This window comes from Typha angustifolia, chromosome 4 (genome assembly GCF_048772165.1).
Source record: "Typha angustifolia cultivar Huaian chromosome 4, ASM4877216v1, whole genome shotgun sequence".
NCBI classification, from domain to species: Eukaryota; Viridiplantae; Streptophyta; class Magnoliopsida; order Poales; family Typhaceae; genus Typha; species Typha angustifolia.
Window position 1 is genome coordinate 1,656,197 of NC_133242.1, and position 18,713 is coordinate 1,674,909.

Consider the following 18,713-nt stretch of genomic DNA (forward strand, 5'->3'; position numbering starts at 1 on the left):
ACTTATCTATGTTCTCCTGACAGATACGATAAACGATTTTAATAAATAAAGTTAGTTTAGTCAAAAAAAAACTCCTGATATGTTTGAAAGTACCTGTAGATTTAAAACTTAGAAGTACAGATCACCTTGAAGTAAAACAAAATCTAACGCACTAAATAAGCTGCTTCGCTTGCTCTTGGGTAATGGAGAAACCCACTTCAGTTTTGAACTTCTATCGTGCATAAGTAATTCAAGTTCAACCTTTCAAGATAGCTTCTGGTCCACTTCACATGCTCTATGCAGAAGAGATGTATCTCCTCTCCTTACCTGTAGCACAAAATTCTCACTACCCTTTGTAAGAATTGGATAGCAAGCAAGCAGCAAGCAACCGATGATAAATTCCAGGTCAGCAGATTGGTAGCTGTCTTATATAAATGGTTTTCACTATACAAAATTTTAATTATCTTTATAGCCGATGACTTGATAAATTAGAACCACAACGGTGGAATCAAAAATTATACACTCTAGCTACTTGGTTAACTTAGCTCTTACAAAAATGGGGGGAAAAAATTGCAAGATCAATTTAACTTCTTACTGGATACGACAGATGATAAAAGTATCATGTGATTGCTTGCACCAAGGAGAAAGTAGAAGAATTGCACCTCCGCAGGGACAATCTGTCAAGAGAAACCAAGAGTAATTGATCAATGATTGAAGAGAAGCTTTATATAAAAGACAAAATCAGAATGCATATGTCTGAGGGTTTTGCTTATGTAACTGTAAGGCTTGCATCATGCACCCTTTTTTGCAAGTTCTTGAGTTGTTATTCAAACTTCAGTAAGATGACCTTTTTAATCGCCAGAAAGGGTCATAATACCGAGTAAACAGTAACAATTGAAGCCTGAACCTATGTAAAATAAATTGTTATAAACCAAATTATTCAGCTCCAAGAGACCCACCAGGTACATCCTCTGACCTCAAAATTTGAAGATACTTTATCCATGTATCTCTTTTGAAATTCTTCCCACTGGAGCTTAGCTGCTGCTCTATTAACTGACTTTATCTTCAGAAGTAACCATGCCGGTAACTGCTGTACTGTTACTCTTCTTTGGTTTGTCCATATCAATGTTAACTGATGTCTTGGTGAACTCCTGTTTCTTTCCAGCAGACTTTCCTTGCTCTGAAGCAAAATCCTTTACTGGTGTCTTGACCTTCTTCTGAAGGTCCTTGTCCATCTTAGCTTTTTCAGGTGGTTCTCCAATCTGCTCGCTTTCATTCTTACGTAAAGGTTTCCTTGTTGCTATCTTAATAACCCCATCTTGGGGAGGTATGTTTTCTTTCATGGAGCTACTTGTTTGTTGCCTACTGGATTTCTCTGGATTTACGTCAGGAAGTAGGGCTCGATAACTCAATCGAAGATGGCCCTTTTCATTTATCTGTATCACAAGATAATCAACACTCCAGAAAGCAAGTAAGATAATCAACACTCCAGAAAGCAAGTACGATAATCAACACTCCAGAAAGCAAGTAATTCCTACTCATAATAATTGATTCCTCAATCTCTCTAGGATGATAGAAGTCCATTTGTAGGCAGTCTTTCTAAACCAGCTTAAATAAATAACATAAAACTTCTTTGTAATTAGATAGAGAAGATCAGGCGCAGAAGTTACTAATGCATAAGGTTTTGGAAATTGGTAACATCAGGGAGAAATAGATTCAAGCTGACAGATAAGTTTTCATGTTTTATAGCAGGAATACATGAAAGAGAGAGTAACCTCAATAAGTTTGACATCAATACGGTCTCCAACTTTAAAGACCTGAAAAATAAGAAAATAAGCTCACAGAAGTAACAAATTAAAAAAATAGAATTAGGCAAAAGACATTGTCCTCACATCTTCAGCCTTTGCTAACCAATTTGTACTCAGCTCACTGATATGGCATAGACCCTGGCAACAAAGGACATGACAGAAAACTAATAAGCATAGAGAATGAATCACAACTGACACTTTCAATATGAGAATATGAAAATATGCAGCTGTAGACAAAATAAATATGGTTCATCAGTAGCATCAAGTTTCAATGATCAATGACAAGAAAGATTTTCGTGCCAATTTTTGTCGGTCACTATATTCAACTCTTGGACATGTAACAACTAGGAAAACTGTCGCTAATAGCATTCTCTGCAGCACAGGAATTATTACTATCATAAAAGGCATGTCTATTGGCTAAGCTTCTTAGCCTACATTATAAGAAAGTTAAACATACCTCACGCCCAGGAACAATTTCGACAAAAACTCCATAAGGTGCTATCGACTTGATCTCACAATTCCTGGGAAAATTATTAAGAAAGGCCTCAGATTTCGAATTTGTTAAGAAATATTGTAAAAAAAAAAAAGAGAAACTATCCTTCAACACAAACCCAAAGAAAAGAAGAATAAAATCCTGAACACCTACAGTTCCGCACCAACATACACAAAGAAGAAAGATATACTCACAACATAACAATCAAAAGTCCTTTCAATTTCATTGAAGGACAGCACCATGACATCCAAAACTTGCATGATAGAAACAGCCAACTCCAGAAGATGTTTATACTTTATAGAACTTTGTGTACAGCTATAAATTTTTCTAACACTCATTACTTAAGTGTAAAATTGCTATCTAATAATGGAAACTACTAAGTTTTAATACTTCAATGATATATTTGTCAACACACATTGATTTCAAATGTAAGAGCAGGGGGTAACTATTTGGTTATTGTCAATTAAAGCTCTGAGGAATTGATTTTGAAGGAGCAAGATCTGAATTTAGATCTGTCAAAATAAGGGTTAATTGAAGTAGGAATCTTTTTTATGTTTACTAGTTATCATTTTATTCATGTCACTGATGAGTAACCGTAGCCTGCATTTCATCTTCAATCAATGAATTGCAAAATGTTTGCAAATTTTGCTGGATAATGCTTCATTAAGATAGCCTCTCTCTTGAGCCTTTAACAATATAACTGCTAAATTGAGTTCTCAGAGTAAAACTTAAACTCTCCTTATTAAGAAATGAAAAGATAAGCTGAGAAACAATTTTCTAATTCTTCCACAGGAGGTGTCATGCAGCTCAAAGAGGAACACTTGCACAACTATTTGCTTTTTCTGGATGATACTGGATGTTCAATCATGGTATCGAAATTTGTTTTCAAGTCATGCCTGTATTACAAACTGTTAAATGTATGGACAGGTCTTCTCCAGGTGGCACTCTTAGGCAACATCTGGATGTGGTTTAGGTTTATTTTTGAACCAGTTTAGTGAGCACCAAATTGATTTTAGTACAAATACCAAAGGTAAAATAGGCTTAAGACGACCTACTTAAACCTATTCTTCTTCTCTCCTCTCCACTCCTCTTTCATCCAATTATTTATATTTACCAACAAAATTCAATTACCATATTTTCCTTGAAAATACATCACTTTAATTCTTCCCTCCCTCTCTTTCCTCTCTCTTCTTTCTTCTCTCCTCATCCATCCATTATAAAGGATATTTTGACTATTTGATAGAAGATATCTCTTACATTCACTACTTTTTTATATCATATCAAGTGTAATCATGACACCACTAAACTGATTTATATCCAAATACCATATTTTTTTAAACGGTTTAAGCTAAAGTTATTCAAGTTTAAGAAATAATAGTAGCTAACCAGGTTTAGGAGTAAAACTACATCCAAATGCCACCTTAGATATCACCTAGTAACTGCAATTCTAAATAAATGATAATGAGGACTGAACAAATATAATCTTTGGTCACCAGTAATCATTGTTCTCGATTGTGGTCCGTAAAAGACCATAAACATTGAATCAATGTTGGCTAAAGTTAGAAATGATGTGTCGCATCTTGCCAATTGGTACATAATGGAATGCTCAGAAAGGAATAAGGAAGTCCCTGGTAGCAAAGAATGTTGAAGTGTAGGACAAAAATTCAAAAATATATACATATATATGTTTGTCAAGTCTCTGAATAATGAAAAATAAAGAAGCCAAGGTTGTATTTTTTAGAAGCAACCAAATATCTAGTTAGAAATAAAGGTTAAGTACTAAGAGATTCATATGTTCAATAATTCATGGAATGTCCCAGATGTTAAAGAGAAGGAAAATAAGACCTGTAAACATCACCAATGGTTGGAACCATTGTCAGATTGGCTATTATGGCTTTTGACTTCTCTAAGCTCAATAGGTCCCTCGCAGTAATCTTCACCTGTCAAATGCAGCAATCTAAAGTTGACGACAATACAATGTAAACAAATAAAAGTAACAACATAATTTCTCATTTTGTCCTCACCAATCCATCATCTTGGGTGTCAATAGCTTCTACACCGGTCTCTTCTATGATGCTCTTCACCTTCTTCCCACCGGAACCAATTATTAGGTTAACTTTCTCAGGCTTGACCTAGAATGTTATTGTGCAGAATTTAAAGAACAGATTAAAAGGTTATATCCAATATTTGGATAATTCAAATAAACTAAGGTGATCCATTTAAGAGTCTGACCTTCATAACATGAATTAGCGGAGCATACTGGGAAAGTTTCTTGGATGGTGGAGGTAAGCACTTGGACATTTCGTCTGACGAAACAACAAAATTATGACCAATTATTAGAATTAGAAAAAAATGCTGTCCAATTATGAATAAAAACCATCTTGACAATATAAAGATTGCATCTTTCTAGATAGCACATTAGCAGCATGTCCATTTTTATCTGGATATTGTTTAGCATCTCAAGAAATGGTAAATTACTGACTAAACTATACATTACTGCCACTATGTGCCAACTGCATCTCTTGTAGACTTTTCACTGCAAAACCTCTCCCAATAGAAGTGCAGAAAACATGACTACTAGTAGCAGTTATGCATGGGAGAGATGCAAACACTATAAAATTGACTGTCCGAGAGAAAGCTAACTTATATTATTTTGTTATGGCTAATTCCCTCTAATATTAGAAATGCATTTCCAGTTCAGCTGATAATCATTCCCATTGAGTTTTTGTCGAACTACACTCAGACGTAATTTAGTTGCATTGATTTTCCTCATAAATTTAACTACATAACAACTAGCTGCCTAGCACTAGTTCTATCCTGGTAATTGGTATTCAAGGAATCATGGCATGCCACTTTCCCACCCAAGTTACCCTGTAAATTAGTTGCATTGACATCCTTTTCTCAGAATCTGATAAATTTGCATCTTTCATGAATTAGTAGTCAGATAGATCGAGCTAATATACGAAAGTTCAGGATTAAACTAGGGATGTAAAGTGTAAATGAGCCGAGCTTGAGCAAGCTAAGCCTGGCTCGGTTCGGCTCAAAATTGGTTGAAGCTGAACTCGAGCTCGGCTTGAACTCGAGAGAATCCTAAAATATGGGCTTGACTTGCTAAAGTTATTGAGCTGGCTTGACTCGGCTTAAGCTGGCTCAGTTTTCAAAAGTTTTATAACATATTTACTTCCTAACTACAATACTATAATTTCAGATGATATAAAGACAATTCCTACTTCTTAATTTCCTGATGTGATGTGGGAGTACCGGAGTAGATAGCATCCCAACCAATTAAAAAGATTAATCTCCTTACATGTATAACCAAGGACTCAAACCCGAGCCCTCTCATTTGAGGTTGAAGCGCACGAAGAACTGTGCTAGAACATATTTTTGCAAATTATAAAATAAATAATATATCTTATATTACATTAAATATATATATATATTAAGATAATTCGAGCTGAGCTGAGTCTAGCTTAGTTAGAGCTTGAGCTGAGCTCACAAGCTTCACAAGCCAATAAGCTTTTTTGAGAACCCTAGATTAAACTTACTTAGAACATGCTTTCGGCCATCTCTTGCTTGACGAAGTGCTTCTTCCATTACTGGTAAAGTAACTCCAGAAATCTGATAGATTAACATATGTACTGAGTTTATTTGAATACTTAACAAAACCAAAGTTAGAATTACAATAATATGTTTGAGGTCCTAAGATTTAATAACTTCTAAAATGTGGTATAACAAATATAACCTTAATATCCATTTGGAAAGCAGTGATACCACTCTCATTTCCAGCAACCTGCAATACAAGATGGTGGCATATCATTAGAAGGATATTCAGAATACACCAAGACAGAAAGGAATCATGAATTTACTAGCATAGTTGCTGAATAAAAGAGTTGAACACAATTAAAAGGGGATAAAGCAGGACCTTAAGATCCATATCACCAGAAGCATCTTCAGATCCACTGATATCAGAAAGAATAAGAGGCCGGCCATCTCCACCAAATTCTATTGTGTCCATGACCAGACCCATTGCTATTCCAGCAACAGTGCACTTCAGAGGAACTCCAGCATCCAGAAGTGCCAAGCAACCTCCGCAGACGGATGCCATGCTGATAATCAATTGCAAAAGTCATAGCATTAAACAAAAGATAAATTTTAACAGTGGAACAGCAATACAAGGGGAAAGGGTAGGACAACATGAAAAGATTTTGTTACACAAGAAAATACATGTGAATGCAATAAGCTCTTGTTAGGCCATTGCCACATTATTAGTTTCTTCTATATCCCCATGTCAGTTGAAGTTAATAAGCAAATTACAAGAGAAACTAGAGAGATCAAGGAAGTTTATCTCCCAATACATGCATGTTAGAAATCATGATCCTGATCGTACGATCTTACAATCCTATGGTCCTGATTTTACTAAATGATCCAGATCATGGTTAAAAGTCATTTCAGACCTTCGGTAAGGAAGGCCTGGATCAGGATCTGGACCCCTTAGAATCATAGGATTATGATCCATTGGCTGATTTAAGTGATCCTAGTACTAGTTATTGTGAACATTGTGAGGCGTTGATTCTGATCAAATGCCTCACAGCTAAGTGACTTAGAAAAAACCCTCGCATGAGAGCCAAGGGTGTGCATGACAGCTCCCTTGTTTCTTCCCCTTTCTCTCTCATTTCTCTCGCAGGAAGGTGCCCTGCCAATGGCAGCTTTATCTGGACCTGTGCACTCCAAGATAGACAACTTAGAATATTGCAAGATCTACAAGATTCCAACCTCCTTTCTACAATAATGCAAACCAGGCAGTAGATTTCAAGTGCACTAGGAATTAGGCATCCAATCAAATCCCTCAAGAATATTAATTGAGACGATGGAATCACCTGGATGATCCATTACTTTCAGTAATGGTACTCTCAACACGAATAGTGTAAGGAAAATCTTCTTCTGAAGGCAAAATAGGTTCTAATGATCTTTCAGCAAGCATTCCATGACCTATTTCTCTCCTACTAGGTGCTCCCATGCGCCGAACTTCTCCAACACTGGATGGTGGAAACGAGTACTGCAACAAGGAACAAATTGATGCCAGTTAAGAAAGTTTGAAACAGAAATTATATAAAACTATAAACAGCTTTATCCTTGTTTCTGATAAGGTTGTTTTCAAACTTATGGGATATTTATGAATAGTAAATTGGTTAGTGTTCAGAAAATTAGGTTTACCAGAGAGATCGATTTAACATACCTGAAGATAAAATCTCTTCAATTCCTCCGTATCTACAAGGTTATCTATTCTTTGGGCCATCTGTTTATCCCCAAGAGTAACCACTGCTAGTGACTACAGATCAATAACATAATACATCAGCAAAACATTATCTACTCTATATCTAAACAAAAGCATGCTATTATTAAAAAAATCACACAGAAAGAACCCACCATAACTATTCAGCATTATTAGAATTTGCAAGTCGTAGGACAAAAGTAGTAAGCAAATCGCACCTATATATCTCAATGATTACAATGCCAAATTGATTATTCAAGTGCGGCTTTCTTCTTAATTACAATATTATTGCATTCAACTTGTTAAAACTTGATGGAAAAAATGAGGCAAAATTCAAGTCATTGTTGCTGGAAAGAACATTGAATACAGTGTCTGAACAAGCTATTAGTAGTACATTTACATCCCTTTTTGTAGTACATTTACAGGATATTGTGCTAGGAAAGTTGAACAAGAACAAAGTGATGTCCAAGCAAATTATTAGATGGGGAAGTGTATGTGAAACTTGCAACCTTCTGCACAGCCCATATACTATATTTGATAGCCATACAACAAAAACTGGCTCAGCATGTGGAAGAGTACTACAACAGGGTTTCCTGGAGTCCATGTTAAAATGCAATAGTGTTAAAGAAAGGTTGCTGTCTTCAATTCTAAATGATGAATTTGTGATGTGGCTTGTTCGATTGCCCAAACATACCAGGCACTGGTTTTGACATTGTCACCGATAAAATCATTTCAGTTGGATATTTTAATATTTTTCATACAGTTTTCACATCACTACAAACTTTAAGTAAAAGTCTTTTTACCAACAAGATTCACATCAGAATTTGTTTAAAAATACTTCCGAAGTCTAATTCTAGATCCAATCTAACTTCCAATTTTGAAAATTTAGACTAAAACTATGGACCATATTTGTTCTCGAAAAACAGAAGTTAGGACTTAGAGCTGCTCAATCAGAAATAATTTCTTTGAAATCACTTACAAATAAAAGTTATATTTGGAAAAAGAAAAACACTTAGTAGTAGAAATTTAAAATCAGGGTCTAGATAAGATTATGTTACTGGAAACAGGGAAGGCACAAAATAGAAAAAATTCCAATAAGGAAATCAGTGGACCTCCTTAATTTATCAAATTGACAAGCACATTACCTTACCTGTGTTTCTCCTCGTGTAAATAGTGCACTTCCATGTGCTCTGGGAAGAAATCCACATTGTGAATTGATTGGACGAACCTCCAAAGGACTCCGTCCATCACTTCGTTTTCCACCCTTCAGTCAGCACAAAGCCACAAATTTAAACTAAGGATACTAGAAAACCAATAAAGCATGCACAGGAGTCGAGTTTCAAAATAAAGACTAAACCTACGAAAAAGATGAATGATAAGAACAACTGTCCACCTCCACAATACGCTTGCGCAGAAATTTAGATGTAACTTCCTTGAAGACCAGCTTCACATCAACATCAGAGAATAACTGTACAAATAAAGATAACGCACATCAAAAATGAAAAAATAAATAATGTAACCTTGTAGATGCTCATGTTGACTTAACATGGAGTATTTCAAGTTTTTAAGTGCAGGTAGGCACAGTAAAGAAGATGAACAGCATTGCATCATGATCAATCAAGAAATAAGCAAAATACATAAATGCAATAGCCATACAGAAGACAGTAAAGCATATAAAAGTAGGAAAAGAACCTAGGAGTCCTAATCTCTTCACTTTTCCTAGAGAACTGGAGTGATAATAGAAATCTAAGCGAAAAGAAGTTCGTAACTATTAGCATAACTTAGCTGAGGACTATCCAAAGCAGCTAGGAAATCAGAAGCAGCAAATATCATATTTGAGATGCTTCTACCCTCGTGGATAAGAAGTCAGACATGAGATCCATCCCAACGCTTCTGGAATTTTATGTCCTTTAATGCTAAATGATCTTTTACGAGCTTAATTTCAAATTTATAGAAGAACATGTATCAACCAGACCTCATGTAATGGTTAAAAGGTAATTGTCTTTGACGGACAAGTGACACAAATGCAGAACAGGTCATAGCAGCAGTCAACAAGCATAAGAGACAAACTCAAGAAAATGATATAGCCGGAGAACAAATGATTCTATTTCTTATAAAATTCAACTCATCTCAGCGTACCAAGTCTGGAGAAGACTTATTTCAAGTGGTAACTGAGCTCAACATAAAATGGTTTCTGGCACTTATACCTTTAGCAATTCAGTAAATTGTACCTCTGCTGATTTTCATTGAATCCTAATAGTCATCAATTCATCACACGCTTAGGATTTCTGTTACTCAACTAGAATAAATACCATAGTACAGAATTACAGTGTACAGCTCATATGCAAAATAGATCATGTTTTCCTACCCTAAACCTGGCTCTTAACCAAAATTAAGAAAGTTAAAAAGGAATAATTGCTACACATGGCTAAGCCAGGAGAGCTCAAAGTAAAAGAACTTTTACATTACAACATCAATTGATTTAATAGTGACCCTTACCAAAGGGATCGGCTTCCGTGGTATTGGCTTTATATGAACATCGCCTTCATCCACTTCACCATCTATAACTTCTACCTCGTCCTCGTCCTCATCCTCGTAATCATCTGTTAAGACTTCCACAGCTCCAGATGCTTCATCCTTGAAAACATACCCCTGTTCAGAAAGTATTGTTAATACTTTCTCCTCTAATGCAGAAAGAGCTTTCCTTCTCGGAATTTTGTTTCGTATTTGCAGTGCCTTCACCAACTCATCTCCAGCAATATCCTGAGGATTAAGAAAAAGTATTTTATATCAGCATACAGAATAGATTAATGAATTAAATTGAACATAAGTATCTTGGATCTTAGAACATAGCACAATTTTTTGCCAAATCTCATATTAGAAAAGTCAAAAAACTACCTGCGCAAACAGAAAAACTGTCATTCAGCAACTAATACTGCTTGCAAATGGCACATATGATGAATGTTAAACAAGATGATCAACTTAGCAGATAGCCACAGGACTTCATGTAAGATAGTGCTGTCATTTGTTTTATCATTTAAAGACTGTACATGCTACTGCAAATCTGCCAGTAGACACATGAAAAGGAAAGGCAAATATACTCGCAAAATAACCCTCGGTGTGGGGCAACTCTCAGTTCGGCAAAGTTTCAGGGCCCTGAAGAATATTTCAGATAATTTATGTCATCCAACTAATATTACACTCTAAGATAGGTTCTCCAGTGTTTCTATGATTCCCAAGTGGTTGAGTCAGGTGCTCCAGGAGCTTTTATACCTATATGGTTCCCTTCATGTGCAAGTAGGAGATGGTCTACGCAAGAAGAGGAGCACAACTTAATGGCTTCATGTACTGCAGCATAATGACTGTAACTTTTGGCAGTAGAACACAATTCTCAGCACAGCAAAATCACACTCAATAATTGCAAGAAATGTTGATCATAGGAAAACACTTTTTACATCACAGAGACAAGTACTTTCTACTAAAATAAGTAAAGAACATGCATTTCTAACTTCTAACAGAGAACCAGAAGGATGTCATAAGTCCAAAGACACAGATTTGGGGACTGAAAAACATTTTAGAAGTTCAATCATATAATTAATCTTGCAGATAGTAGTATTTCTCAAGGAATCGAAGAGGCAACAGAAAAAGGTTGCATTAATCATAGTACAACATATTAGAACCATATAACAGTGTCCAAGACTAGTCAAGAAAACATAGAAAAGGGATTAATCTCTAACAAAAACACGTGCATTCTTAAAGGAAAGCTGATGGAAGCTCATACCTCGACATGCCTATAGAGCTCACTAGGAGGTAATTTTATAGCTTCAACCATTTTTGGTTTTCCACACTTCTTGACCAAAGCCTCCACCTCATTGCATATATTTCGTATCGCCACCTGGTAACAAAAGAATATAGATGTTATATGAACAGGATAAACGAGTGAGAAGGATATAAAGCAGAAGAGATTACACATTGTTAAGTTCGCAAAAATATTCTTCATAAGAAAATTGATTTTTAGGAATTGCAGTACATTTCTAGAAAGAGTGCAGGAGAAGAAAACAAAATGTACTTTGAAATAGTATCAACAATGCCTTCTCCATGCCATATACCTTCACCATCGACTCAAAAGTAATCACATACTACTAGCAAAAAGAAACTGACATAATCTTAATGAACATTATTAGAGATGTGACAATGATGCATTATCTTCGAAATGCAAAATCTGCAACCAGAAGGTAATTGAAAACAACGCTAGTTCATCACATTCTCAATTTAGAAATGGCAGCTGTTTAATTGGTTCTAGGTAACAATTTATGCATATGCAACATATGCATACAGCAAATAACAACTTATGCACGTACACCACACAGGAAATTCCAAAAATATTTGGAGATTGTCAAGTACACATGCAAGGCATAGATTAAACTCCAGAAAATGCATGTTTATATGAAAAATATTGCAATCCAAAGCATTTCAAAGTGGTGCCTTAAGTTTGAATTATTACATCTTTCATCAAATGCATAAATATTCAACAGAATACTTGCAGAAACAAAAAAAGCATTCATGTTAAGTTTGTTCAAATATGCTTTAAGATGTTAACCCCAGAATAAAGAGTTCTATCACATAGGTTCCTCATTCTACAGAAATAAGAACAAATGATCTACAAAAGCAAGTGCAGGAATATATGCTAATAAAATTGTCTTGAGTTGGACCAACTTGGGTGAGAGAAAAGAACAAAGAAGAAAATTTTAAATAAAAAAACAAATAACTCATAAAATATGCTCCGTGCATTATTGAGAATTATTTTCTTGGACAAAAAGTTGGCACAAAGCTAAGCATAACAGTGAAGAATTAGGTGTAACTGGAAGAAAATGGACACAACACCATGACCAGCATTCAAATGCTTTATGAAGCAGAAGTGAAAAACTAAGTGAGAGCAAAGTCCGTATTATCAGTATTACAACAACATAAACTGTATATGATATATAGCAATAAGCATGGTCACAACATATATACCTGCCCTATTTCCACTGCTTGAAGCAACCTCTCTTCTGTGAGAAAGTCACAGTAGCCCTGTCAAGAAATAGGGGCAAAATTCAATAATAGACTTACAGGAATACCAATTCAATAAAGAATAGATCTTTTGCTAATTATTTCAGGTAAGCTACTATCACCATAGAAAACAAAGCACTGAAACTTCAGAAATATAAAGTTATATTATAATGGCTATATATCAGGAGGATGTCATTTTATGCTTCGCTTTCCCTTTTCTCATATTTCCACGGGTTGTTCTTTCTTCCATGTTAAGTTTCCTACTCTTTGTTTGACCAGAAAGCTATGCTATACACTACTTAATCCAGTTTTGAGCTCTTGTTTAGTTATAACATTCTCACTAAGGTAAATTATATTCGCATAGCTCTTAAATATTTGCACTTTACATGATACTAACAGAAAGGGTGGTTTTCATGAAAAATCAGTAGAAACCCACTTCGACTTACATTAATATGTTTCAGAAAAGGACAAGAAACTTAATATTAGCTTCAATTTTAAAGCAAGTGTGTAAGTAGAACATAGCTACTAAGAATTAAGTGGCACATTTGGACCGTTCAATGGTTCATAATTAGACAGCCAAAGTTCTTAGCAGAACATAAAGCATCTACAACTGATCAAAAAAGGTTTGAAATTCAAGATAAATGCATATAACATTGGTGGTGGAAATAAGACTAAGTTCACGGAATGCATACCTCTATCATCAATATAGCACTATCAGTCCCTGCAATCATTAAATCTAACTCAGACTCCTCCATTTCTTTAGTAGTTGGGTTTACAATAAATTGGCCATCAATGAGGCCAACTCTTACACCAGCAATTGTTTTTGTGTTTGGTACTTCTGATAGAGCTCTGCAAATAAGCAGCAGGCAAGATTTGGTGTTTACCTTACAACATCAAGTTCTAGCTGTAAAGCAGGTAAGATCTGGTGTTTAACTTACACTGCTATACCAGCAGCTGTGACAGCCAAGCAATCAGGGGAATGAAGACCATCATAGCTGAAGACCTACAATCATTGGATACAGATATTTAGCTTAATGCATATCCTATCAAATCCAGCATCATGTTGATAAAAGGCCACAGTATATAACTCAACATTCACATGATAGACCAGCTAAAGGCAATTACTTCTATCCACATAATGCATAGGTAAGAAATAAGAAAAGTATAAATGCTGTTTATCCCTGGATGGAGAAGCTAGGACCTAGGTGGAAAGTTTAAAATCAAAAGAAGGCATCATTTAATTCATTACATGTTAAATGAGCATAGTACTGATGGAAAATGAAATAAAAGCAACGCCCTGTATGCAACAAATCTAAGGACTGAATCCCAGAAAATAATTAATGTCAGGATGTCTTACCCAAGATAAAATTTGTGTGTCATAGTAGAAGCCCTTTGGCATGGTAGGACGCAAGGGTCTGTCGATCAACCTGCAGATGAGAACCTGCACATGTAACAAAATATATGAATCTGTACTGAAATCTGGAATTAAATAAGAGAAAAATGCATACTATGTTGTACTATCATTGCATAGCACTCAAAGAAAAAGATATGATATCTAAACGAGCTGACAGTATAGCAATTTTTCATCAAAACCAGTGTGTTGCATGTGTTTATCTGTGATAAAAGGGGCATAGATGCTGATCACATTATACTATACGAAAATGGCATAGCATATTAGAGCAGTATCATGTATCTCTACCAGATTGAGTGTATTGACATCATAACTCATAATAGAAAGAATAAGTCAATACATATTATAATCCTATTGTTATTTCCAAAGTTTCAAAACTAGGTATCAGAATCGGGATCTACGGTTAGAAAAAACAATACGTATCAACCACTAGTATCGAATCAGACTATTTTTAATTACGTAAAATTTTAAATATTATTTAAAATGCAGAAAAATTTCTAAATATTATTTAAATTAGACCTAAATCTTTTTTTAAAAATTAGTTTCAACCGATATTGTTGATTTCGGCCAATACATACCGGTCAATCCTAGACCGAAACTAGTCTAGATCAAGATCGGTTATGGCCGATCCAAATTGGGATTGGTTATGGCCGATCCAACTCGGGATCAGCCGATTTTAGAATCCATTGTTATTTCTTTAATCAATTGCAAGAAATTATTGATCGATCTGGAAATGGCCCGTGGATAAATTTTTACTTTTCCATAAAAGAGGCCAACCATAAAGGAGAAAGAAGTTAAGGGTATTCGGCTTTCCAAGCACAGAAGCAATCATACTGTATAGCACACAAGTAAGACAAGAAACAAGAGAATATCAAAATAATACAGAAGTTTGATACAATAAAATTAGATGCTCCATTTTGGAATTTAAGTCCTCGTACCTCATGGTCTTTCGCCCTTCCTTCCCGTTTGAAGAACCCACCACTGAGACCGGTGGCCCAAACAATTACAAGTTAAAAAACATAAACATAATAATGATAAGGAAAATCATTCAAATTATACCTAGTCCGTCCTGCAGCTGAAAGCCGTTCCTGATAATTAACTGACAGTGGGAAGAAATCAGAAGGCTCACTAGGAACATCAGCCAAACAAACAGAAGAATAGACAATCTGTCAAAGTCAAAAGAACTTCCAATGAGATTTAGTAGTTAAATAATTACTGATCATCCTCCGAGATAAACCATTTGAGAAAGCTTATTCTAGTATAAAGCATAATTTATATAAAATGGAGAAATGAAAATATTAGGTATGAACTAAATGGTAGATATCATCCTCTAAAATTAAGCATTTGAACATGCTTATCCGTATAGAAGAAAATTTGTTTAAAATAGAAAAAATAATAAGATCAGGTATAAAACAAGATATCAAATTAGACGACAATGACGATAACAACAACAACAAGGTTAGCTGATGGAGCATGACCTCTTCCAATATATTCCAAGATATATGATCAGAAATTAATTATCAAAACCAATGTGGACCATGTAAACATAGGAAACAGAATATTTTATAACTCTTTCAATTATCCACCTGGTCCCAAACAATTCACAAGTTTCTTGGTCTCTTCTCACCAAAATGTGCCTTTTCTTCCTCTTCTAGATGCAGAGAGACCATGTAGTACTATGATAGATTTTAACAATATGCATTGCTATATCATGTAAGCCCTTTGCTAATGCCTTTGAGCTTTTTTATAATTTTCCAGATGGATGTCCATCTAGTTCCATTACTATGTGGCCTTTGATCTTGTCAAACCACTTCACTAATCAAAAGAAGATATCAAAATAATATCAAACAAGGTCTCAACTTACAGTTTCGCCATCAGTAACCATCACAGAAGAACTAGCTTGCCTCCCAATATGGCCTGTCTCCACCAGGATCTAGAACATAAACCGGGTCTGGTTAGCACAATTAGACAATACATCGAATTGGGTTTAGAGAAAGAGAACATATTTTCATATTAATATTGTACATGACCCAGAAAAAATAAACTGACCTGGAAAAAATTACACAACTTATAAAATCCAACTTACTCGAAAGAAATATGTCCCACAAAGTAAGAAATTCCATGTCGATAGGCAATGAAATTAAGAATTGTGACACTTTTTAGAAAGAGAAATCAAGCTGAGACTGGAAGCTTCACTATATCTACATCAAATCGGGTGGGGGGAGGTATGGAAGAACCTTCTTTTTTTTTTGTTAAACAAAAAATTTCAACTTAGTAGGCCAAGTAATGGCACTTACTTAGACAGAGAAATCAAACTCCACCTAGATGGCAATAACATACCGAGAAATCGTTTGCCAAAAGTTCCAAGCCCATTATTGTCGACAATTAAAATAAAATTTCACATCAATAGGCCAAAACTCTTAGGACAAGCTCAAAAATATCTTTTCAACTACAAACGTACCAACGAAAAACAAAAAATTAAGACGGGAAAACTCACGTGTCTGTTGCCCACTGGAATCTTCACGGAGTACTTCTGGGGACCCGGGACGACTCCATCTTCAGACGACTCCAGTACGCTCTCCGACTGCTGCGAATCCACCATAGCCCTAACCGTAGAACATTTCTTGATCCTTAGCGACTGGAGCGAGGAGAGGGAGCTCAAGGACGGCCTCGAGGGCCGAGGAGAGCAACGGCACGAGGACGAGGTCAAGAAGAGCCTCCTAGACCGGCATGGATGCAGAAGGGACGGTGGAGAAGAATGAGCTACGCCATGGAGGCTAGGGTATGCGAGCATTCTTCTTCTTCTATATCCCTCTTGCCTGGGCTCTGGAGTGCGACTGTGCGAGAGAGAGAGAGAGGGGGGGAAAAGAGAGCGAGAGGGAGGCAAAGCTACACGCTTTATCTTATCGCTCGTTTTCTTTTTAAGTAAATAATAAATAATTTCTTTATCTGGATGACAATTTGCAAGATAATTCCCTTTAACGATTGCATTAGCAAGTATAAATTAAAATGCATGTTATTTGCAAATAAGTACTACTTTAGCTTATTAAAGAAAGGTTTAATTATGTAACACTTACGGTAAAAACTATATCCGATTTTCATGGAAACCCCCTAAATATTTTAAATTATAATATTACTCCTAAATTTTGAGACAAGTGAAACGACGAAAAAATACAATGACATGACCAAAAATACATAACAACCAACCATACCACTAATTAATTTATCATAATATTATTAATTAAAAAATATTAATAGTAAATATCTTATCGTCTTCTCTCTCATGTCTCTTAACTTACTCTCTTATGTCTCCTTATTCTCTACCATCTCCACTTGTTCTACTCTTTTCTCTCTCTTTACTCTCGCGACCTTCTCTCCGTCCCACGTGACGCAGCAACTTGGGAAAGGAAAGAATATAAGTGAGAGGAAAGGAAGGAGCGAAGGAGATCAGGAGTATAAGAAGACCGAATATAATATAAGAAAAATAATTCTTTATTATAATTTTTTTTATTCTAATTTTATTAATAGGCCGTGTAAAGATTATGAGGGCAGATAGGTTATTTAGAATTAATTACATCTAATATAATCGTCACGTAAGATGACTCGTCAATTTTTGACAATATTATAACCTAAAAAAAATTAGAGGGTCTATGTGAAAATCGGGTATAGTTTAAGTGGTATTAACATAATTAACTTTTAAAGAAATTACATCATTTGTTATGCAATGCTCATCTTTATCGATATATTTTACTTGATGTAATTCTGGTGCCGCCAATACATTCTCGATGTTGAAATGAAATCTCTGACTGCATTCATTCTCTAAAAAAAGAATCATCTGTCTACCCAAAATTGAATTAAATTTTTAAAAAAAATATGAGAGAATTTTAGCAGCTCTTTCCAAAAAGGAGAGCAAAATAAAAGGAGGAGAAACGATGGAGGAAAAGAATAGGGCGAATGAGCAACTCCTTCCAAGGCAAGATATAATTCCGTATTGACAAGTTTCCACCACCATCTGCATAGTAGAGAGAGATACTAGCATATCTACAGATTTCGGAACACTGAGATCTACTTGATCCTTTGACTTGCAACCCAATCTCCAATGACAAGCCAGTCAAAACCACTGCAAGAAGAAGAACCTCCTTTCTAGTGAAGTTGACTTTTACAAGGACAACCCTGCCACTGATCAAAAGTATTTTAGGGGACCATCTCGATAATCGCCTCAAAATTTTGCTACCAATCCTAAATAGAAAGTTCATTTGCCTTGTATATATGGTAATCTCGGATATCTGACCGAAAGCGAAGCTGCCAAGGAACAATCAAAAGTATGAAGGATCCAAGAGCAACGAGATTTCTAGAAATTGATCTTGAACTCTAAGATAGATTCAAATAAAAAGGAGAATAAACCTTTAGATTCTTAAATGAAGAAATATCTAATTTCAAGAATAATATGATGCTGTTGCCAATGGTTTCTTCCATCTCCCCTTAGCATCTCTGTCTTAAGAGGAGAGGAGGGGGCATTTCCTCCATTCTTGAGAGGCTATTTTTTTTTAATAATATTTCTTTATGTCTTTTTTTCTCCCTTTTTTTTACCTATTTCTCTTCTTTGTCCTCTATCTCTTCATCTTTTATACTATTGCTCTCCTCGTCTCCGTCACCACCTCCCATTTCCTTCTAATGTCGCCCCTCTGTGTTACCATA

At 35.4% G+C, this 18,713-nt stretch overlaps 1 protein-coding gene across 3 annotated transcripts; it reads right to left on the reverse strand.

The window, feature by feature from the left end:
- Window positions 1–31: 31 nt before the first annotated feature.
- On the reverse strand, window positions 32–16,899 carry LOC140758984 (probable polyribonucleotide nucleotidyltransferase 1, chloroplastic). 3 transcript variants are annotated; one of them, XM_073095420.1, is made up of 26 exons: window positions 16,513–16,899; window positions 15,880–15,948; window positions 15,075–15,181; window positions 14,954–14,996; window positions 13,962–14,045; window positions 13,543–13,607; window positions 13,297–13,453; window positions 12,569–12,625; window positions 11,334–11,447; window positions 10,052–10,315; window positions 8,946–9,020; window positions 8,703–8,816; window positions 7,517–7,609; window positions 7,158–7,336; window positions 6,203–6,386; window positions 6,023–6,070; window positions 5,826–5,898; window positions 4,513–4,586; window positions 4,305–4,412; window positions 4,126–4,220; window positions 2,245–2,308; window positions 1,872–1,925; window positions 1,755–1,796; window positions 939–1,415; window positions 575–656; window positions 32–306 (listed from the first exon to the last, which is right to left on the reverse strand). In XM_073095420.1, exons 1-24 carry the CDS (start codon window positions 16,807–16,809, stop codon window positions 1,029–1,031), a joined length of 2,847 nt encoding a protein of 948 aa, XP_072951521.1. In that variant the 5' UTR covers window positions 16,810–16,899; the 3' UTR covers window positions 32–306; window positions 575–656; window positions 939–1,028. The 3 variants fall into 3 exon arrangements, with proteins under 3 accessions (XP_072951521.1, XP_072951522.1, XP_072951520.1); XM_073095421.1 differs by having other exon boundaries at window positions 32–330; XM_073095419.1 differs by lacking the exon at window positions 32–306 and having other exon boundaries at window positions 384–656.
- Between the last annotated feature and the right edge of the window lie 1,814 nt (window positions 16,900–18,713).

What these genes read in the sequence shown, in the direction of transcription:
- LOC140758984 (XM_073095420.1), bottom strand. Translation starts at nt 16,809, where the DNA reads ATGCTCGCATACCCTAGCCTCCATGGCGTAGCTCATTCTTCTCCACCG. An exon ending in TCAGCTGCAGGACGGACTAG is followed by an intron (nt 14,997 to 15,074) that starts GTATAATTTGAA and finishes CACCGGTCTCAG; the next exon opens with TGGTGGGTTCTTCAAACGGG. An exon ending in CTGGTGATATGGATCTTAAG is followed by an intron (nt 6,071 to 6,202) that starts GTCCTGCTTTAT and finishes CTTGTATTGCAG; the next exon opens with GTTGCTGGAAATGAGAGTGG.